The 23,037-nt window shown below is 36.2% G+C and overlaps 1 protein-coding gene across 6 annotated transcripts in view; it reads left to right on the top strand.

Moving 5' to 3' along the window:
* The window catches only part of FNDC3A (fibronectin type III domain containing 3A), a 113,592-nt gene that overhangs the window by 75,345 nt on the left and 15,210 nt on the right, over positions 1-23,037 (top strand). For all 6 annotated transcript variants that reach the window (XM_005687454.3, XM_018056725.1, XM_018056722.1 and 3 more), the window contains 13 exons: positions 2,298-2,535; positions 5,243-5,512; positions 6,605-6,663; positions 8,033-8,190; positions 10,119-10,178; positions 11,397-11,535; positions 13,386-13,439; positions 15,784-15,908; positions 16,284-16,458; positions 18,027-18,113; positions 20,684-20,822; positions 21,353-21,421; positions 22,232-22,350. In XM_005687454.3, coding sequence (XP_005687511.1) covers positions 2,298-2,535; positions 5,243-5,512; positions 6,605-6,663; positions 8,033-8,190; positions 10,119-10,178; positions 11,397-11,535; positions 13,386-13,439; positions 15,784-15,908; positions 16,284-16,458; positions 18,027-18,113; positions 20,684-20,822; positions 21,353-21,421; positions 22,232-22,350 — 1,692 coding nt within the window. The remainder of the gene's footprint in view (positions 1-2,297; positions 2,536-5,242; positions 5,513-6,604; positions 6,664-8,032; positions 8,191-10,118; positions 10,179-11,396; positions 11,536-13,385; positions 13,440-15,783; positions 15,909-16,283; positions 16,459-18,026; positions 18,114-20,683; positions 20,823-21,352; positions 21,422-22,231; positions 22,351-23,037) is intronic.

Below are 23,037 nucleotides of genomic sequence, written 5' to 3'. Positions count from 1 at the left end.
CACCCCTCAATGAGAACCACTTGTTTCTGTGATGGTCCTCCATCTCACTGAGTACATATAGTCCCTAATAGCCTATACAGTACAACCTGCCTGACTTGGCCATCATCTCTACCATTTAGTATCTGTTGATCTCATCCGCTTCTGTCTTTTCTCCTCCTTTACACTGATCCAGTCACACTGGCTTCCTCCCAGCCACTCCTACTTTAAAGGCTTTGTTCTGACTGTTCCCTCTTCCCAGAACAGTCTTTCAGATTTTTGCGTGGCTAATTCCTTCACATCTCTGCTCAAATTTTACTTTCCCAGTGAGGCCTATCCTGATCATTGTTTCATACTACAGCTGTTCCCCTCTCGCGGTCCTTCTGACCCCCTCGCCTGGTGTGTTGGTTCTGTCCGTGGTGTTTATCGCCATGCAGCGTGCTAAATAACTTACCTTTGCTGCCATGTTTGTCTGCCCCGTTAGTGCGTGCCCGCACAAATGTGTCACTGGTTTTTTCTCTCCTAAATTACCACTATCTTTTTGTTCAAAAACAAATTTTGTTTTAATGAACGGAGGTGGTTAGTGCTAGATTTGGAAGGATGGATGGGACTTTCATAGATGTAGACTGGGGGAAAGTAAAATGAAGAGGGAAGATGGCATAAGCCAAAGTACAAGATAAAGAAATATGCAGGTAAGTGTGAAGATAAGTGTTTTAGTATACCAGCCTGGCTGGAATGAAGGGTTCAGAGTTTGGTGTGGAAGAAAGATAACAGCTATAATGAGAGGTTGGAACCAGATGGAATGCTAGGTTGAAAAGTATGTACCATGCAATCCTATCAGCAGTAGGGGTCATTTAAGATTTATGAGTCAGACGTTGATAAAGGTGAAAGTGGTATGTTAATGGCAGACACTGTGGTTTGGCTCACTCAGAACCCATTTCAGACTTCCTCTCAGGTCCCATTCTATAGGTTCTCAGGTCCCATCCCGTAGGTTAGAGGCCGGAAAATGGTAAACAGATTCCAGATTATCTTCAGCTATGGTTCCAGATAGGACGTTGTTTCCACCAGTCATAGGCAGTTGTCCAGGCTTGAATCCAGAACTGGGTTAAATAGGGAGACATGGGATATGCAGTCTCCACTGTGCTGAAACAAACGTACTCTTCACCGAGTGTATCAAGACAGCGATTCATTTGCTCTTCTGGTTCCGTGTTTTCTCACAAGTCATCTCACACTTCATCAGGGAAAGTTTAATAACCTATTTAATAGCAACTATATTCTTTCTAAAGCAGTAATTAGGCTTATCTGTATCCAAGTACTGTGTTTTTTAACATCCTTACCAAGCACGTATGTTTATAAACAAAATTTGCTATTTGTTTAGGCATAGTAAAACTTATTCTTCCATAATAAAAATGTGAAAATATTCAGTTCAGTTCAGTTCAGTCGCTCAGTCGTGTCCGACTCTTTGCGACCCCATGAATCGCAGCACGCCAGGCCTCCCATTTGCCTTTAAGATACTGCTTTACATTTTAATCATTTTCTGTTATTAAAGTCTAAAAGATAACAAATTCTTCTCGTAGAAGGATTTCTAATTTTGAGGTAAAATCTTGTATCTTTTTAGTCCTTCCTGTATGTTCTTCTTGTTCCAGTGAGGTTCAAAGGGAAATCTGTCATTTTTAAAAATATTTTTCCACGGAGTGACCCCTATGTGGAAATGTGTAATTTCTAAGACTTAGAGCCACAGATATTTTCCTTAACTGGGAGTGTTTTTGCCTACCTTGACATGATCTTCAGCTATTAAAATTGTTCTGGTCATGGTCCTAAGAGTTTTATGCCTAAATTCAATATACAGTTGATCTGGGGAGTTTGGATCCAGTTTTTTTTCCCCATTGCTATTTCACAGTTTCTGTTCTTTCCACATCTTACTTTTTCCCTACCCCACAAAAAGAAAGAAATTCCTGACCCTGATATATTCAAACCAGAAGGTCCCTTGAGACACTTGGTCCCATTGCTACATTTTAACTGTATCACTGAATGCATGTCACGCCTAAGATAAATACTGAATATCCTAACTCACTGTGTATCTTACTATTTAGCCAATCTTGTGTTTTAAGATTTACATTCAGTTGTGTAACAAAACTACTTCATATGTTGTTCAGTGCTAATTCATATGTATGTAATGTATTTAATAAAATCTTTTCTTGTTGGTTCTGTAAAATTTCTTAATTAACTTCTAATTGGTGTAATAATTCTTACTTTCACATATCTGGAAAAAACTGTAACGTCCTATGGAAGAAACGTTTAATCTGTTGTTCATTTTATAGGTTATTGAAGACAATGGTGTTCGACGAGTTGTTGTGGTTCCTCAGGCACCAGAGTTTCATCCTGGTGGTCACACAGTCATCCACCGCTCTCCACACCCTCCTCTGCCTGGTTTCATTCCTGTCCCAACCATGATGCCCCCCCCACCACGCCACATGTACTCACCAGTAACCGGAGCCGGAGACATGGCAACGCAGTATATGCCGCAGTATCAGTCTTCACAAGTATATGGAGATGTAGGTAAGACATCTAGAAAGCATTCTTGTTTTATGGAGTTGGCTGGTCTTTGCTTGGGTATAATAGGTACTATTATCACTTTATATAAAAGAAGCCAAAAAATGGTAACTATCCCAATAATTTTCTAATCACTCAAACACTGTGTTAAGGGAATTCTAGTCAGTACTCTGTAATGACCTATATGGGAAAAGAATCTAAAAAAGAGTGGATATATGTATATGTGTAACCCATTCACTTTGCTATACAGCAGAAACTAACACAACATTGTAAATCAACTATGCTCCAGTAAAAATTAACTTTAAAAAATATGTTAAATGTTTCATCTTCGTGCCCACCCTTCAAGGCAGGTGAGTAAACAGAAAATCAGAAAGGGAAAGTAACTTACATCGTGCAGCAACATTCCATTGGGGACACATTCAAACCAGAGGTCTACTTGTCTGTCCTGCTGCTCTCTGAGGAAACTTTTTAGTTAGGAATGATCATGCTGCTGTTAAACTCTGAAGCCTCTGATGCCACTAACTAACATTGCTAGGTTCTATAAGATACTGGGGGAAAAAACAAAACATAATCTCTGCCCTCGGGGAGTTAATAAACTGTTGGGAAGAACAGACAGCTACATATACAGAAAATAATCATCTTACTCTTTTCTGTGGCTTTAAATACCATCCATAGACTGACAGTTTTTTTTAAATTTGTATCTTCAGTCAAAAACCTCTCCTCTGAGCCCCAGGCTTTTATTTCTGTCTGTGGGGTGTTTTTTTTTTTTTTTGGACTGTGCTGCATTCCCAATCCAGGGATTAAATCCAGGCCGTGGTATTAAAAGCCTGGACTCTGGAATCCTAACCACTAGGCCACCAGGTTACTCCCTAACTGCCTTCTTGATAACTCCACTTAAGTGTCTCATATATCTCAGTTACAGTATTTTAAAACATAATTATGGAACTTGATTTTCTGTGTCATCTTCATCTCCATGGGCGGTACCACTGTCCACTCAGTTTGCACAAGTGAAAACCAGATGACCAAATTTGATTCCTCCTCTTTCAACCCCCACATCAGTGGGTGTCTTACTTTCAGAAGATTCCCAGATATGACTGCTTTTCTCCACTGCTACTCAGACTTAGGCCACCATCACCTCTGGCCAGGACACCTGCAGCAACAGCCTTCCAGTGGCTTTTCTGCTGTCATTCCTGCCCACAGCCACCCACACTCAGCCAGAGTAATCATTTTAAAATGTAAATCAGACCATTCTTCTAGTTAATAGAGTTCAGTGACTTTCCCCTACATTTAGAATAAAATCCTAAACCCTTCCCCTTGACCAGAATTTCTCAACCTCAGCACTTTTGATCTTTGAAGAAGGATGAGTCTTTACTGTAGAGGACAGAATTGGCTTTGTAGGATGTTTAGAAGAATCCCTGCCCTCCACCCACTAGATGCCAGTAGCACACAGCTCCACCCCTCACCCTCATCCAACCCAGCTGTGACAACTAGAAGTATCTCCAGACACTGCCAAGTGACTCCTGGGGCCACAGTTGGGCCTGGTTGCCAGCCACTGCCTTGGACAAGATCCTGCTCTGTGGCCTCAGCCTGCCGTGTCTGTCTTGTTCCCATGCACGCTCCCCACCTTCGGATTTTCAGAACCAAGCTCTTTCTTGCCTCAATGCCTCTACACATGGTGTTCTCTCTCCCAGAAGTGTTCTTCCCCCCTTTACATGCAAGCTGCTGCTGCTTTGGGGGTTTTTTTGTTTTTTTTTTGCTTTAGATTTTAGCTTTCAGAGATCTTCCCATAACCTTGTCAGTCTCTGAAACCTGTTTCTTTCACAGAACTGAACACAACTTGATTATTTTTGTTTATTTAGAAGTCTTTTTCGTTATGTAACTGTAAAGCCCTGAAGAACTGAATCTGTTTTTTTCATCACTGTTTTCCTTGCACTTAATCAGTACTTGTCATTCAAGCTTAGTAAATTTGTAGAAGAAATAACTCTAAATACAAATTTTAAATTATGCAACACAGCCTGTAAGTAGTAGATATATTACATGTCATATATTACATTTTTTTCAAACTTATTTCTATTGCCCAAGTAATGCATATTAATTCGGTAGATCTGAGTGTGGTTTGGTTTTCTGCATTTCTAACAAATTCCCAGGTAAGTCTCGTGCGGTAGCCCAATGAACATACTTTTGATGGCAAGAGTTTATACTACAAATCAGTCTCTTTCATTTTTTTTACTCCTAATTATGACCTAGTTTTCTTAAATGTGAGAAAATTATAAGAAAAATCTTAACTATTACAGTATACTACTGTTTTACATTGTTAAAAGCCATTGTTATTCAGAGAAGATGTTTGAAGTTGAAAGAGATGCTAAAATTAATGTAGAATAAAAGAACTCTACACAGCTCAGTTCAGGTCTTATTCCCCTCCTGTGGCAGTCATAGCTTAGGACCGAGCTGTTTCTATGGAGATTAATACTGAGAAAAGAGGAAGGAAAAAAATATCTGTAAGATTATAATTATAATCAAGTCATAAAGCTTGGTTCTCTTCAGTTAGTGAAGACACAGAAATAGCTTTGTGTTGTGCAAGTTTTTTCTCTGAATTATTTTATAAGTTTTATATAATATAATGATAGATTTATTTCCTACTCTTTTCTCATGCCATAAATGTGTTTGGAGAAAGCGACCTTTTCTAAATGATTTTTACTTTATTTCTTCTTAGATGCTCACTCTTCACATGGAAGGTCCAACTTTAGAGATGAAAGATCTAGTAAAACATACGAACGTTTGCAGAAGAAATTAAAGGATCGCCAAGGAACCCAGAAAGATAAGATGAGCAGTCCACCATCATCACCCCAGAAATGCCCTTCTCCTATAAGTGAACATAATGGGCTTACAAAAGGGCAGAATGCTAGTGGTACAAACACAGGATCAGTGAAGAACAAGTCAGGAAAGGGGAAAGGCGGTGCGCAAATTGATACAGAAATAGAAGGTAACTATTTAAAATATATTCTAATTGTCTTTTTATCATCTTTTAACCTACTAAAAGTATATAGTCTGACCTTTCAGTCATTTCATCATGCTTCACATAAACTGTAGGTTAATAGCATAACACGGTCTAAATGTGAGGGGTAAGTTTTAGAACCTGAATTGTTACTAGGGTATTTCTTTTTACATTTTGGGAAAGCTCAGTTAATACACCTATATCATAAATTTTACTAACCTTGAGAAATTTCTGTTTGATAGGAAAACTCAAAGTTCATCCAGATTCCTTTCTTCATCCTGAACCTAAATAAGGCTAAACTGGTTTTTAATCAAAACTCTTATTCTTCCCAGCTTCTTCTTATACAAGTCCCTGATAGCAACCAGTTATGTAGTTCACCAATCCATTTATATACTCTATGAATGTTATAGCTAGGACAGAGTCGTTTCCATTTCTTTGTTCAAAAGTTCTTTTCTGTTTCCCTCAGATCCTTCATCTAACCTGTGACTTCCACCATAAGAAATCTGAGAACTACTTCCTTTTCTTTAAAATTTCTATTTCCCATCAATTTAGTGCTTTCACAGCCTCTTGGCTTGTAATATAAACATTTATTAAAATGTTCTCCCATATTTTTGAGACCTTCTGATCATTCTTTTCAGCACTGATGTTTCAGAGGAGTTAAGCTAAAGTTTCAAATACTTCAGTGGTGGTTTTAAGTTATGATCTAGTCAATTATATTCTTATTTGGGAGCCACGATTAAGGCATATATGAAACAAATGCTTAGTTAACTTGTCATTAAGAGGTATGAGATTGGCAAATAAGGACGTTTAAGAGAGAGTACTTTATTTTTTTAAAGGGATATATATATAGTGGCACTATAACTAGTTGTTATGGTTAAAAGGGAAATAGAAACTGAGGCAGAAGAACTCCATAAAAACCACAAACTGCTGAATATGAACTAAGGAGTAAAAACTAGAAAACAAAATTCCCAAATACCAACCTCTTGTTACATGTTTTAGAAGACATATTGTGAAGGGAGCAGGATGATTGCATTTAAGTTGGGGTTTTTTTATTCCTTTTTTTTTTTTTTTTTTTTTTAGAAAAAGATGAAGAAACTAAAGCTTTTGAAGCACTTCTTTCCAACATTGTCAAACCAGTGGTAAGTATCGCATGTATTTTCTTGACATTTACATTTAGTATATTCACATAGGATTTTGATAGGTTTGGGGCTTACGTAAGATTTAACTATATGTAAGGAATGTGAGATCAGTAATAATAGATCAATACAGATCTGACATAAGGAGAGCGAAGCTGTTAATCAGTGTGGCAGAATACTCAACCAGCAATTCATTTTTAAAACAAGGTTTTAGTATACGCTCAATGACATTCAAAATCCCTGGACCAGGCAAAGATCTAATGAAGAGTATAGGTACAACTGATAATCATTTAAAAAAGGAAAATTATTTCCATATAAAATAAATCCAGTAGCTCCAGTTGCAAAAAGAGTTAAAATCAAACCATAGAAGAAGGTTAATATTCCCCAGTCCTATTTGTGTGCAGATGTAATAGAAGAAATCAGAAAAATGTATGACAGCAAAACTGGCTGCATGAAATTTTCTGGGTATTTTGCATGCATGCGTGCTAAGTCGCTTCAGTCGTGTTCAACTCTGCAACCCTGTGGCTATAGCCCACCAGGCTTCTCTGTCCGTGGGATTCTCCAGGCAAGAATGGTGGAGTGGGTTGCCATGCCCTCCTTCAGGGGATCGTCCTGGCCCAGGGGTCAAACCTGCATCCCTGCCTTGGCAGGCGGGTTGTTTACCACTAGCGCCATCTGGAAAGCTAATGTGTGTTTTAAAATAGCCTAAATAAAGGCTATCATTCTGATAGGAAAAATATTTCCATCAGATAAAAGATTAATATTAAGTAAAATGCTCATACAAACTGAATTTTTAGACCCATTAAGGACCCCAAAGGGTTCTTCACTAGTAATTAAAAGAAAAATAAACTTTTCTGAAATGGTGAGGTGTTATTTTTCAGTAAAAAACTTACACAAATGAAGAGAAAGTTATGCTATGTATAGATTATTTAATTATGAAGGTAGTTAGATATATTTTGTTTTTTAAATACGATTCAGTAATTTTTTTTTGATAGTCCCAGTCTTTTGCTCATTTTTCTCTTAAGGTTTTGGTCTTTTTCTTACTGTTAGACACTTTCTAAAGTGAGGAAATGAATCCTTTCAAGTATGTTACAAGTGAGTTTTTTCTGCCATTCTTTCAACTGTATATGATGTTTACAGTAATTGTTTTAAACAGCCAAAAAAAATGGTCTTTGAACTTTGTCGAACCCATCTACCCTTTCATGGCAGATTGTATCTCATTTACAAATGGGCAGGTTTCTATTGGTGAGTCATTTTATGTAAGTAACTACAGATACATTTTATTTAATCTTAAAACCCTATTAGATTTTGTGCTGTTTGTTGTGCACATTACAGTTGTTTCAGAGAGCTTTTAAATATTATGTTTTTGCAGGCCTCCGACATCCAGGCAAGGACAGTAGTTCTTACCTGGTCACCGCCTTCCAGCCTCATAAATGGTGAAACAGATGAGACGACTGTACCAGAGCTCTATGCTTATGAAATTCTGGTCTCAAGCACTGGAAAAGATGGGAAATACAAAAGTGTTTTTGCGTAGGTATTTGTTTTGTTTTACTCCTTCCCGTTATATAAGTTAATGGTTTATCATAAAGAGCTTAATACTAATTCTGTGCTGTTTTCTCTCTTGCTTTTATTTTGAATCTATAAGTTGACCGGTGATACTGATTTCAGTGTAAATAGTCCACATGCCAGCTGGTTCACATTTCTGTCTACAGCTCCCTTGGAATAATTCACTTTCATTGGCCACATTCAGCTTTTTTATTTTTCAATAGGCTCCCTAACAGATATTTCACTATCTACATATTCCTGAGACATGAATATAAATTGTAGTATGTAGAAGCCAGGACCAGAAATGGAGAACTCTTACATTGTGAGCTCATGCAGTGTTGCTCCTCTAGGGAGCTGGATTTCATGCCTACATATACAACCTCATGTCCTATTGTGAAATGAATTTAGTACCCTTGCTCCTCATTTGTGTGTTGAAAATGCCATAGTTCTCTTTTCTTGGTTCAAAAGTGTGTTATACTCCAGCAAACCTTAGAAAGTGTCAGTGGCTAAAATTGTGACTCTGTGATTGACAGCTGTAAAATAAATTATTTTTCTGTTCTTGTTCATATAGAAGTTGTTTATTCTGGTGAAAAAGAGTAAAATCGGTAACTGTTATATAACTTCATCAGGAAGATTGTAAAGGAGGACGTGGTTAGCCATTTGAATGATCATTACTAACACAAAACACTGGATAAATCAACCTTGGTGTATTTAAAAAAAAAAAAAGTATGGGGAAGAAAGGAATGTGAAACTGCTTCAGTAACTGTCATCTAGTAACAATGTCTCCTCCTCTTTGTTGAGACTCCCTTGTGTGTATTTTATTTCATTTTCTTAAAAGAGCAAACCTACCTACGGGCTAAATAGAGAGTAAAGGACCATCAACATAAAGGTTTCTTTTTTGTGTTAATGGCTGTTCTAGTTTGATATGACTGCTTCCTAAGGGAAAGAATTTATCTCCATTTGCAGCCTGACCAGAGAGCACAAGAGGGACATTAGTCAGCCTCAGTCATCTCGTTATCCTGCACCAATTAAAGTCTCTTTCTGAGGCTGCTACTACAACTGCCCCGGTTCAGTAAGGTGTCCTTCCATCAGTGAGACATGTGTCCTTTCTCATGCTGTTCACTGGCTTTGATTTGAGAAACAGGGTACCTGGAAGGAAAGTGGGAGGGGGACGGGAGGAAGAAGTCCATTAAGTGGAGAGGAGAGAAACTTGACTGAAGGAAATGGAACAGAGAACAGTGATTTAAAAGAAAAGGAAGAGAAAACAGGCTAACTTGTTGGCTACATGCCCAAATAATAGTGGTAGCAAATAATTATTTAAGAAAATATGTGCTATTATATTTGAAAATATAATAGTGGCTTATATCCTTTACCTTAAATTGTGATTCACTTTTCAGAAACCTACTCATTAAATTGTAACATTTTAAATAAAGTTCCACATTATATTTTAAATAAAATCCAATAGTGGCAGACTCCTTGTAAAAATTTGATAGTTTTGACTTCAGTTTTGATTTCATGTGTTACTTAGCATTTTAACTATATGCCAGTAATTGAACATGGTTCCATTTCTTCAGTTAAGCTAAATAGCCACCCTAACTACACACACACACCATACACACACACAGTCTTGCTTATACAGTCCATTTACTTAGCACACCTTCTTGTTTTCAAGTGTTATGCAGGTGCATACCTAAGTGTGGCATGTATCCTAAATACACAAATTGCTTATTGATACAGTCTGAATGTGGTTACAGTTGGGAACCACAAAGTAAGTAAGAAGTAAGTATAATTTCAAGTAAGAAAGTAAGAAGCAGTATAATTTCATAAAATTCCACAAACTAGTATACATAAGACACATTCTCTAAAAATGCTATATTTATCAAATAATGATATGTTACCTTTTTCCCCCCCAGAGGAGAAGAAACCAGTGTCACTTTAAATGATCTCAAACCAGCTACAGATTACCATGCAAAGTAAGGAATTCCTATATGCTACTTTTATGTGATATAGTATAGCATAGAGTTTGTTTTTAATGATTTCCTTAAAAGTGTAGACTATAATTTCAGTATTAATTTTGGATTAAAAACATGGAGTTTGTGGATTTTTATTTTTCTTTTGCTATAATTATCAACACATTCCCCAAAAAGACTTCTATCTGAAATGTTATATTGAAGGGTAAATGACCTGGTTTGTACAACTTAGGGATTAGAATGAGTATATATCACCAACTCAGTGGACATGAGTTTGAGTAAACTCAAGGAGTTGGTGATGGACAGGGAGGCCTGGCATGCTGCAGTCCATGGTGTCACAAAGAGTCGGACACGACTGAGCAACTGAACTGAACTGACAGATCATATGTATACTATATCTGTAATACCTGATTTAGCACTGGAAGACTGTGCCAGCTTTTGAAATTTTTACAAAGCAAAATCATAAATAATAACTTCCACTTAGGTATGTTTATTCCATCCTATTTTGTAAGAGTTTGGAATATTAAAACTCTTAGAATTTGGTAACATTTAATTGGGATAGCTTAGATACTACTGTTTTACTCTGCACAGTTCTTCTATTATGATTTCACAAAATTATTTTTTAGACTATAGGGCCTCTCCAGCTGGGACTCGTATAACAATTTATTCAGTTTATTCAGTCACCTATTTTTAAAAAGAACACTTGTACTTGAGATTATCCTATTAAACTGTCTTCAGTTATACTCCCTGTGGATGAACCCTAAGTATTATCCAAAAAAATATTTTTTTCAAACTGGATTGTAACCACTATTGAATCATGAAATTAATTTTGTGGGTTCTAGTCAGAATTTTTTTAATTAAATATACTCAAATGGAATAGAAAATATCAGTATATTACCCAATTAAGGATATTGTTTCAGAATACTACTATTGTTGTGTGGATGACATATATGTGTGTGTATGTATAAATACATATTGCAGAGACAGAGTCATAGTTGAAAATGTATTTCTTACTTTGAGCAGTTAGAAAAATATGAAAGCCGCTGGTTTATTCTATTTTTCTATTTTTTAAAGGTTACCCTTTATTTCTGATATGTGTGTTTCTCGATAGAACATTTAGAGGGCACTTTACTGACTTGCAAATACTTAAAGGTGATGCTATAGAATGGTAGGATACAGTGATTCTGCAGGATAAAACTACAACTTATTTTATTACCGCAGAGTCCAGGCAGAATACAATTCTATAAAGGGAACTCCTTCCGAAGCTGAAACCTTTACCACCTTGAGCTGTGAACCTGACATACCTAATCCACCAAGGATAGCCAATCGGACCAAAAATTCACTTACTTTGCAGTGGAAGGTAAGACTATAGAGTGTTTCCAACTGGACATTTATTTCCTTTTTTTTTTCCCCCTGTACTATTAAACTTCATTTGTTTTCGGAGACAAAAGGAGGTTTAAGCTAACTTGCTCTTGCTTTTCACATATATCAAATAGGCATTTTTTCCTTGTATCCTAAAATAACACTCTTAACAGTTTTTCTTACATAACACAAGTATAAATGTAGCATAAATGTAACAGAAACATTGTTATAAATTATATATATATGTTATCTATAACAGAAACATAAAATATGTTTTTATGACATTTTTATGACAGATATGTATTTATGACACATTTTTATGACAGAAACATAAAATATGTTATATATAACATGTATATAACAGAAACAGAAAAGTATAACATACGTGTGACATAAATATAACGGAAAAGACTGGCTTATAATTAGCAGCACTTACACTGAATGTGTGCTGACACTGCAGTGTGTGTTTCTCAAACTTGCTGCCCTCTATATTTTGTAAGAACACCTTTATATCCTGAATTTTATCCTAAAATGAGATTCATAATAGCTTAACCCAAATATTAATATGATGCTGTAAAGGAGGAATAAAATTATTTCTGATGGAATTCATGCTGTGTCATTTCAGTCATGTCTGACTCTTTGCAACCCCATGAACCGTCTGAGGCATTCTCCAGGCGAGAATACTGGAGTGAGTGGTTTGCCAGGCCCTCCTCCAGGGGATCTAACCAACCCAGGGATCGAACCCACGTTTCTTACATTTCCTGCATCAACAGGCAGTTTCTTTATATTTTTTTAGTGTATAAATATTTGGACCCAGTATTACACAAGAAGATGTAATAAAGTGGATAGACACTGGACAGAATTGGATCCTAGATAGAACAGGCATTGTTGTCACTGGTGACATGATTTTCTGAAATCATAACATAGGTCTTGGTAAATTTCTGAATAAAATTAAATACAGTCTTTCCCAAGTTGCATAGTAGTTGGATTTAGGGGAATACACTGTTAAAATTATACCACTGATACCTTGGAAAATGGAATCAAGTTCTAGGCTATAATAATTATAAACAGATATTCATCTATATGGCTATCCAGGAATACATTCAGAAATCCTAGAGGAAGAAACCAATACAATATTGTAAAGCAATTATCCTCCAATTAAAAATAAATAAATTTTAAAGAAATTACCGAAAAGAGGATGGAAAAAGAAACAGAAAAAATTTAAATTATCATAGGCTCTCAAAAAAAAAAAATGTCCTGGAGAAAAAAATATAATTTTTCATTGTTCTGAAATAAAGGTGAAATTCTTTAGTTCTAGAGTGACCAAATCCTGGGGGAAATGACTAGAAATAAAATTTTCACCATTGAAAATTTAACACATTGATGAATTAACAGTCTTAGGCAATCAACACATGGAGCCTAGAAGTGGAGATCCAGAAAATATGCGCCTTTGGAGTTCCTCTCAGCACACTTGCTCTTTAACTTTTTAGTGTGTTACATGGTATCACTTGCAGATTGTATTGATAAGTTGAGTTTTAATGAAAATGACAGGATCTAACCCAGAAGCTTAAAGATGATAAAACCTTCTGATAAAACATAGTTCTCGATAAAAGAGATTGTTCAGAGTTTAGAAAAATCTGAGTAGCCTCCTGCTTTGTTTTCTTTTCCGGCAGTTAAAAGGATTATAGGATGTATATCTCTATCTGTATTCTCTGTGCAGATTTTTCCGGGGTTAAATCCCAGAGAACATCTATAGCACAATAGGTGCCTTAGATTAGATCATCACCAATACCTTTTATAAACGTACTAACTTGTACTCATTTGGGGTTTTTTTGGTGTTTGTTTTAGGCACCTAGTGACAATGGCTCTAAAATCCAAAGTTTTATTTTAGAATGGGATGAGGTAAGTACATTTGAACTTTTAAAATTAGCCTAAAATGTATGTGTACCTTCAGGCAGAAATACCTTCCTGTTTAATAATTTTTTCCTCTTTAAAAATATTATGAATGATTTCATGTGGTGCTTGAATCAGTTGATGGTGTTCCTAGAAAATGTTACTGACCAGACCTCCTGATGTTTTAGTTTCTTCCAACTAAACCAACCGTCAAAACAATCACTTGGTTAATTAACTTGATGGAATATTTTCTTTCACATCAGCCTTAGAGGCAAGCATAAGTTTACTGTGACTGCTTTAACAAATTACCACAAACTGGGCGCCTCAAAACAACACTTTTATTCTTATAGTTCTGGAAATCAGAAATCCAAACTGGCTTTCACTGGGCCAGAATCAGGGTGGCACCGGAGCCCTGCTTCCTCCAGGGACTCTAGAGGAGAACCCATTGCCTTGCCTTTTCCAGCTCCTGGAGGCTTCCTCATTGCTTGGTTCATGGCCACATCAGATTGCCTTTTCTCCCCCTGCTGTCCTTATCACATGATCATCTTCAGGTCCTTCTCTGCCTTCCTCTCGAAGAGATACTTGTAATTCCATTGAGGAGGCACCCAGATGACCCAGCATAATCTCTCCACTCTCAGGAGCCTGACTTCCGCCACATTTACACAGCCTCGGCTGCCATCTGAGGTCACATTCACGTGTTCCAGGGTGCAGGATCTGGGTGTCTTTGGGGGCCTACCACAGCAAGCATCCTGGGCTTTACTATTCAGTACTTTGTTTTACTCTCATTTGCCATGTTCTCTTTTGCCCTGCTGCTTCACTGCAGCAAAGAGGAGGGGCCAGAGGGGGTAGAAGAAATTCTAGCCATATATTAAAACAGTAATGAGGCGCAGCCCAAGGAACTTTTATTCCAGAAGTTCTAAGTGAATACAGAATTAGACAGTCTATTGCAGTATCAGAGTAATTGAGAAGAAAAACCATATCATCTTGATTAATTATGACAAGTATTTGATAAAATTTATTACCAGTTTCATTTAAAACTCAAATTAGGAATAAAAGGGTAATCCCTTATTTGATAGTTTTGTATTAAGAGAAGTACTATCAGTAAACAATAAAAGCATTTCTAGCCAGACAAAAATAAGTCAAAGTTACCAGTTTTTCCCACCTTTATTTGACATTACTCAGGAAATTATAGCTAAACAGTATCAAAAAAAAAGAAGTAGAGCTACGGTGGCTGGCCTGGGGGACAAAATTATTGTTTAGAGATGATATGAGTTTCTATTTAGATAACTCAATAGAATACACTATAAACATTATTAAAACTAGAGTTAAATAAAGCAACCAAATTCAGACTAAAGATTTTCTGACAGAGGTCACTGTAACCACCTTTTACGTGTGTGTGTGTGCGTGCGTGCGTGCGTGCGTGCATGCGTGTGTGTGTGTGCGTGCGTGCATGCGTGTGTGTGTGTGTGCGTGTGTGTGTGTTTTAAGTCACTTCAGACTTTTTGTGACCCTGTGGACTGTAGCCCACCCGCAGGGGTCCTCAGTTAAGGAGATTATCCAGGCAAGAATACTGGGGTTGCCACGCCCTCCTCCAGGGGACCTTCCCAACCCGGGATTGAACTCCCGTCTCTTATGTCTCCTTCATTGGCAGGAGGGCTCTTCACCGCTAGCGCCACCTGGGAAGCCCTGTCCTTTACCTTTACCACACAATAAAGAGAAATGGGTAGAAAATAAGAAATTTGTCGATTTTATATAACACTTAAATTTCTGAAACTCTTCACTTGTCCTGACTGCAGACTTTTCTCTCTCCCATCTTAATACACATAATGGAGTTTTTCTATCTATTTATACTTTTTCAGTGTTAAATCTAATCAGTAGTAGCATCAGTCTTTACTTTAAGGATGTTGAGCAGCTGTCCAGGTGGTTTGAAGATGCATAGGAGGGACCTTTTCTAAAACTGTTTGCATAGAACTTTTCATAGGTTATGGAGAGCAGCCAGACACTCATGTTGAAGATCATCCTATTTCTACCACTACCAGTCCCCACATAGAATTGTGGGGTCCATACCCAGAAAGAGTTTCTTTTATTAAAAGCCAGAGGTTTAGCATCAGCTCTAAAATGGGGTGTTTAGTTCAAGAAGCTATACAGAGATGCCTACCCTTTGATTTTTTAATTTTGCATTAATGAACGGTGTCGTATAAAGGATGTGTTATCTCAGCCTTCTCTTGAGATTCATGACATGTATGTAACGAAGATGACTTTAAATGTATACTAGCTAATATGTTACTGTCAGGAATTAATGTGGATTTCTTCTTACATTAATGTACAGTGATGTTTAAAAACTTTCTTTTAGGGAAAAGGGAATGGAGAATTTTGTCAGTGTTACATGGGCTTACAGAAGCAATTTAAAATTACTAAACTGTCACCAGCAATGGGTTGTAAATTTAGACTATCAGCCAAAAATGACTATGGTATAAGGTAAGATACATTTTAATATAGGTATTTTAGACTGTTCATTTGTATAAATTATTTACAGTCCAAATTAACCACTAAAAATTCTGCCTTAGTTTATTATCACTTTGTTGATATGGTTAAGATGTGTTACTAACCTAGCAAAAGCAATAAGAGAAATTTAATTATGTAAATGGCAGTTTTAAAAGAAGAATAATTCATTGTTAGGTATCTGACCTAGTTACCATAAAGATATTATCACATCAAAGATACATTCCTGGATTATAATTCATTATCAAATTTATCATTTTCACCAAAAATGTCATTTATCAAAACTGTGTTCTTTGGCTTTAGAAAACTAACTTTTCTTCATTCCTTCTTAAAAACCATTTGTTTTGACAGCGGTTTTAGTGAAGAAGTCTTATATTACACCTCAGGCTGTGCCCCATCTATGCCAGCAAGTCCTGTATTAACTAAAGCTGGGGTTACTTGGTTATCCTTACAATGGAGTAAACCCTCAGGAACGCCATCAGATGAAGGAATTTCTTACATTTTAGAGATGGAGGAAGAAACTTCAGTAAGTATATGTATTTTAAATAGGGTATTTAGAACATTTCAGTGTGACATTAATCCTGATACAGTAAATACCGCCACAATAGCCAGCTCCTTCCCCGGACCCTTTGAAACCTTGGTTGGTTACTGTTTGGAAAGGACTGGAAGTGAGGAACAGCTCAGTCTTTTGCTTTCTCAATATGTTGGAGGGGGGTTTGTTTTTTATGTGTGTGTGTATATTTGCACTTTGTGCCTGGAAACAACACGGACCCCATGTAAGTATATATGTTTTGGGGAGAATAAAGAGAGGGCAAGACTATCACAGCCTTAGACCAAGCAACTCTAAAAGATAAAGAGCATGTCTGCATTCTCCACCTGTGTGCAAACGCTGCTTCCCCAGGTGCCACAGAGACGTTGAAGAGCCTCATGTGATACTATCCAGTTACAGTGTCTCATCTCCTGTGAGACAGCGCTGAGCTGAACAAGTGTTAGACTGTCCTCTGTTAGTTACCTATAGCTCCATAGCTTTTCAGAGTTACTTTGAAGCAATAAAAGTCGAAAATAGTTTGGTCCATCCTAGATATATACCCAGAAGAATTGAAAATATGTTTGTACAAAACTCTGTACCCCAGTGTTCATAGCAGCATTAATCATAATAACCAAAAAGTGGGAATAACTGAAATGTCCGTCAACTAATGTTAATAATTGGATAAACAAAATGTAACATATCCATATAGTAGAATATCATTCAGCCATATAAAGGGATAGAGTACTGACATATGCCACACATGAATGAGCCTTAAAAACATCATGCTAAATAAAAGAGCGCAGTCTGATCCCATTTATATAGGTATTGGCAAATTCGTAGAGACAGAAAGTATATTAGTGTACAAGAGAAGAGAGGAAGTGACTGCTAACCAGAAAATAAAGGTACTTTATTTATTTGGGCCTTATTCTGGAACTAGGAATTAAATGATGGTTTTACAAGCTTGTGAACATACTGTAAACCATTGAATTTTATACTTTAAAATGGGAATTTCATGGTTTGTGAATTATATCTCAGGTTTTTTTTTAACTTTTAAAAATAACATTGTGAAAGTAGTGAAGCATTGTCCCTAGGGCTAGAAATAATAATGCCAAATCTAAATAACATCTCAACCTGCCAGCCCAACCAATCATTCATCTTTCACCTAAACACAAGTGTGTGTGCACGGAGAATTAAATATGTTAAATAGTTATAGTTTTGTTTAATTCTTGCAACGTCCATCTGGGAAATTCACCTTAGTTCTAGGGATAAGCTTACTGATGGTGATGTTACCATTGTCTCTGATTTTCCCTCAACACAAAGATCTTCTCTTGGTTACTGTATTTACTGAGAATAAGTGGGGGTCTTCATCCTCCTACAAGTGGTCAGTAGCATTTCTTGATCTGTCTTCTCAAGATAGAAACATCAAGGAGAAGATTACAGTCAACCAGGCATTACTCACACTGCACACAGCAGAAGATGAAGAGGACCTGAATCTTTTCACATATTGCTTATTCCCCGTATTTCTGCTGTAAGGCATCTAATAAAGACTTTTTTTCCCTTTCCAGGGATATGGTTTTAAGCCTAAATATGATGGAGAAGACCTTGCTTACACAGTGAAAAATCTCAGACGTAGTACAAAGTATAAATTTAAGGTAAGCTTTGAAAGCCCTTGAAAGGTTTATTGTTCTTACTGTTCTGTTTTAAAACCAAGTACATGCCTTATTCTCATAATTTTAAATCTTAAATATTTTGGCCTTTTCTAATGAGCTTTATTGTTTTACTCTCTTACTATATAATGCTTCTCAAACTTTATGTATTTAAATTCAAAGCAGTCTTAATGTTTAACAAGACTGTAAAATGTAAACAAAACATCTTTTAAAATGTGGGTGTCATTGAACAGAGTCAGAATATGCTTTTTTGGCAGGTATATCAGAAAAAAGTAATGCTGTTATGCTCTTTGAAGTGGTGGTCCACTTACTAGTAGCTATAAAGGTGATAACTACCATGTTTCTTTGCTGTAAAGTTGTTCTTTCTCCCTTTGTAATAAGTATTTTGCAAATACTGTATAGACATCTTGTTCCTCATCAAAGTCTCACCCACTAGTTTTAACATCCATTGATAATTCTTGCCCTAAATCATTCAGTAACTATGATTAATGGTTGCCAAGTGGTGGTTTTTAAAATTTCTTCTACATTGATTACTTGGCATTATACTAAAAGGAAAAGCTTTCTCTTCTCATTTATATTAGTATGAACTCATGGATTCCTGTTTACTGAGTGGATTATATTTTGTTACTGTGGTTATCAGTTATGAGGTTCAAATTGTCTTAGATTTTGGGAGCCCTTGTCAAGCTGACTTCTAGTTTTTTTGACATGTCCCCACCCCATCATTCTTTGAGCCCCTCCTTTCTGGCACATGATACTACATTCTCATCATGTAGTTCTCTCCTTCAAATTTGACATTGACCCTTTCTCAGAGCACCTGAGACAGTGGTGTTAAGAAGTTAAGCAGACACTTAACACACTGTTAGGCAGACAGTGGTGTTTAGAAGTCAGGATCTGGGTAGTAAGTATACTTAATGCTATAGGATTTTGCTACTCCTAGGCCGCCTCTCAGTGGACAAAGCCAAGAACTAGGTGTACGTGTGTATGTTGTGTGTGTATGTGTGTAGACACACATAGACCCTTTACATGCAGGAACACGTATTTCTACATACATATCTATTTTTAAAAGTCATGAGTTTGCACCCTATACCTCCATTTGATCTAGTGCCACAGATTAATTCTAATTTTCTCACTTTCCTTATTTCTAACTGCCATCATCATCAGTGAGAAACTCTTCCCTGTTTATCACAGTATTTTGCTTACTGGATAAAACCCCTCTTGCCCTCATAGCCTTCCCTAAAGTCCTATCCAGAGCACTTGAGTTTGTGCAGGGTGAATGCTGCTGCCTCCACCCAACCTTCATCCATCCCCTAGCACCCGTGCTTGTCTCACTGTCCCATCTGATGGCCTTCAGACTTAATTATTTTAGGAAAGTAGAGATACTCTATGTCATTCTTGCTCGTTGGAGGCCTGGAGATTCTGCATATCATTCTTGCTCACTTGAAGCAATGGCAAGCTTTGAAAATTCTCCTGTGAGCATTTCAGGATTCTCCTGAAATCCTGAATCTTTCCAAGCGTCCATTCTAGGATATAGTCTATCTTTGACTTGGTCAGTGATACACATTGCTATTGCTTGGCAGACAGGGCCTTGAATTAGCTAATATACAATTTAATATAAGCCAGCCTTCATTTTCGTACAGAGGTTTTCCCAAAAAGGTAACAGGATGCTTACTAGTTGACAAATTCAACATTTGAATTTTCCTACCATTGTTTGTTTAAACAAATTATTCCAAATAAATGATAGAAGCCATTGTAAAGTGTTTTCACTATTAAAAAGAAAAGTTTTATTATTCCTTGAGAACCTAAGAAAGAAAATTTTACTGATATCAGGAAATTTGTTTATGTGGTGCATAATTATATCTGTTATGTTTTATGTTGGGGCTTCCTTGGTGGCTCAGACAGTAAGGAGTATGCCTGCAATACTTATTTTGTATACTAGCTTCATTTTCAAGACTTCTGGTAGCACTGGGTCATTTTAATTTTCAAATACAGTTTTTATATTGACACAATTTACAAAGTATCTGAGGAATACGTAGATTTATTCCAGTTTTCCTCTTACGATTTTGGATTGCATTTTTGCTTCACTTAGCATTATAAAACCTCACCACATGGGCTTCTCCATAGGGAAGCTACACACACCATCGTTTCTGCTACACACTTTGTTAGAAGCAAGTTATTAAGGACAATTCAAAAGGAGGAGGAGTTAAAACCTTTATCTTTTAAAGAGAGGAAATTCAGAGAATCTGACATTTTTTTAAATCCCTGAAGAATATTAAAAGAATAAGTTAAATCAGGCCTCGCCAAGTATCATCAGATTATATAGCTTGTTCCAGTGATGACTCTTACTTAGTATCAAAATATTAGACTCACTTGTATTTTTAGGACTGACTGAAAGGGGATTATACCTTAATTCTCTTCATATGTGCTGAGTTCCTTTTGAAGACAAGCAGTTCTCACATAAATCATTTGATTGACCCTATTTGTCTCCCATCACTTTGTTCATTAAGCCAGTATCATTAAGTATCGGACATTAATTATGTCTTTTGTTCTCATCATAGGTTATTGCTTATAACTCAGAAGGTAAAAGTAGTCCAAGTGAAGTCGTAGAGTTTACGACCTGCCCTGATAAACCCGGAGTCCCTGTAAAGCCTTCAGTTAAAGGAAAGATACATTCACATAGTTTTAAAATAACCTGGGGTAAGATATTTTGCATATTTGTGTGTCACTACTTTTATATTTGATTTAAATGATTTGAATATTTAGATCATTTTTAAGACACTTGAGTAGATTTGTTAGCTCAGCGAAGTTCAGTGAGAAATGTGAGACTCACTGTTTGATGATGTGCTTTATGGAGAGCATTGTACTCATACATACTAAGTTCAGGTTTGATGAAGGAGAACTTGGGGTCAACTGTAGAACTCTGAGCAGGGGCCGCCTGTGTGAGATGAAAGATTATTGAGCTCATACCTAAAGTGTTCATGGCTCATTCTGGTTTTCATGAGAAATTAAAATCACTTATTCATTTAAAATAAAACTGTATTGAGAATCTGCTTCTGTAAAAACAAAAGAGTAAATAAGGTGCTGGTATTAATTTTTAAAAAGTCATTGCAGGTGATTCTTCTTTCTTTTAGAGCAATCTTGAGTTTGGTGTTCTGTTTATTATGAGTTTATGTCATTTTTTGAATTGTATATACTCTGCCTAATACCACTTTTGCTTCTTTGGATAGACCCACCAAAAGACAATGGAGGGGCAGCCATCAATAAATATGTAGTAGAGATGGCAGAAGGTTCTAACGGTAAGAATAACTATTAAAACTGATAATCTATACCAGTCAGTCTACCTTTAGTCTTCATGGTTCTAAATTTTACATGATGTCTTTTCTTTCCTCTTGATTTTTTTCCTGTTTGTAGCAGATAAGATTTTGCCTGTTATGATCCACTTTAAGTTGTAATCTCCAGATATACAGTGACTCAAATGTAAGACTGCTGTATACTTATATTATTACATTTTCTTATTTTTTTCCTCATTGGTTTGCATTGCTCAATTCCAGTATACCTAAAGTCTTCTGAAGGTTAGCTCACTCAGATTTATACCCAGATGTATCAGAAAAATCTTCTAAAATTTAACTTACAGTAGTTTTAGTAATAAGTTCTTTGTCTAGTGAACTTTATTCTTAAATCACACATTTTTATCTTTATATCAAATGGCCTATTTCCTTGCAAAAAATAAAGATGTCTTTTAATTAAGACTAAACTTCCTGTGGTATTGGTTTTTTCTATTCTTTGTGTGTTATAATGTTATTACTGGGCCAGTAAGCACATTTAAAATGTTTAATTAAAAGCAAATTATCGATCTAAGTCAGAGTCTGTACAGAGTTACAGAGATATTTCACTTCAACAGAGCCATGCAAATTTGTCTAAGAAGCTGTCACATAAAGAAAATTACATCATTTCCAGGAAACTCAAAAAACAGGCTTAAATCATTTCTGACAAATTACATAAACGCTTACTTAGTGAAGTGAAGCTAGGATACCTGCCATGTCCTTGACACCAAAATGTTAACCATTACCTTGTCGCTGATGGAGCGTAATTCTTCCATCTTACAGGAAACAAATGGGATATGATATACAGTGGCGCTACTAGGGAACATCTTTGTGATCGACTGAATCCAGGCTGTTTCTATCGTTTTCGAGTTTACTGCATCAGTGATGGAGGACAGAGTGCGGTAATACTTACGTGTAGATTTTTTTTCTCAAGTTTGGTCAAATGAAATGAAATCATCAGATGCCACCTCAAATATTGAAATATATCCATAAAATGTATAACCCAGGTGGTTAAATTTTTAGTGACCAGACTAGCCTAATGTAGTATTTAGCTTGTAGTGAATATCTGTTGTCTGGTTGCTGTTTAGCTTTGGAAAAAATAGGTTTTAGAAAAACATTGCAGAAAATTTTACAAAGATAAATTTTAGGATGATGCTCAATTAACCCTCCCTAACAGAAATAGAAACAAAATCATTATTTAAACACAAATTCTAAATATACACTTATTTCAGAAAAGTCTGGCAATTATTTTCTTACTAGAGACAGAAATGGACTTAAATGTGCCATTGATTATATATGAGACATTTGTAATGTTCTGGAAAAGTATAATGTTTTTTAATAGGAGTGATTTTTTAATGAATTCAACCAATAATGTATCTTAGAGCGTTCATAATTGTTATTTTTTTCAAATGAGGTTTAATGCAATGAAAGTAATTTTTTTTTTTTAATGAATTAGCATTTTGTTGAAAATGAGAGTACAGTGGAGTTGCAAGTCCTGTGCAACAGGCTTTGGATCCAATTGCTTCATTTTCTTTAATAAGAAATCTTAAGAGTGAACCTTACTGTTTATAAAATGTTAAGTATAAACC

Source organism: Capra hircus, chromosome 12 (genome assembly GCF_001704415.2).
Source record: "Capra hircus breed San Clemente chromosome 12, ASM170441v1, whole genome shotgun sequence".
In the NCBI taxonomy this organism is placed as follows: Eukaryota; Metazoa; Chordata; class Mammalia; order Artiodactyla; family Bovidae; genus Capra; species Capra hircus.
The sequence above is the reverse complement of the archived record's forward strand: the minus strand, read 5'-3'. Positions and strand labels throughout refer to the sequence as shown.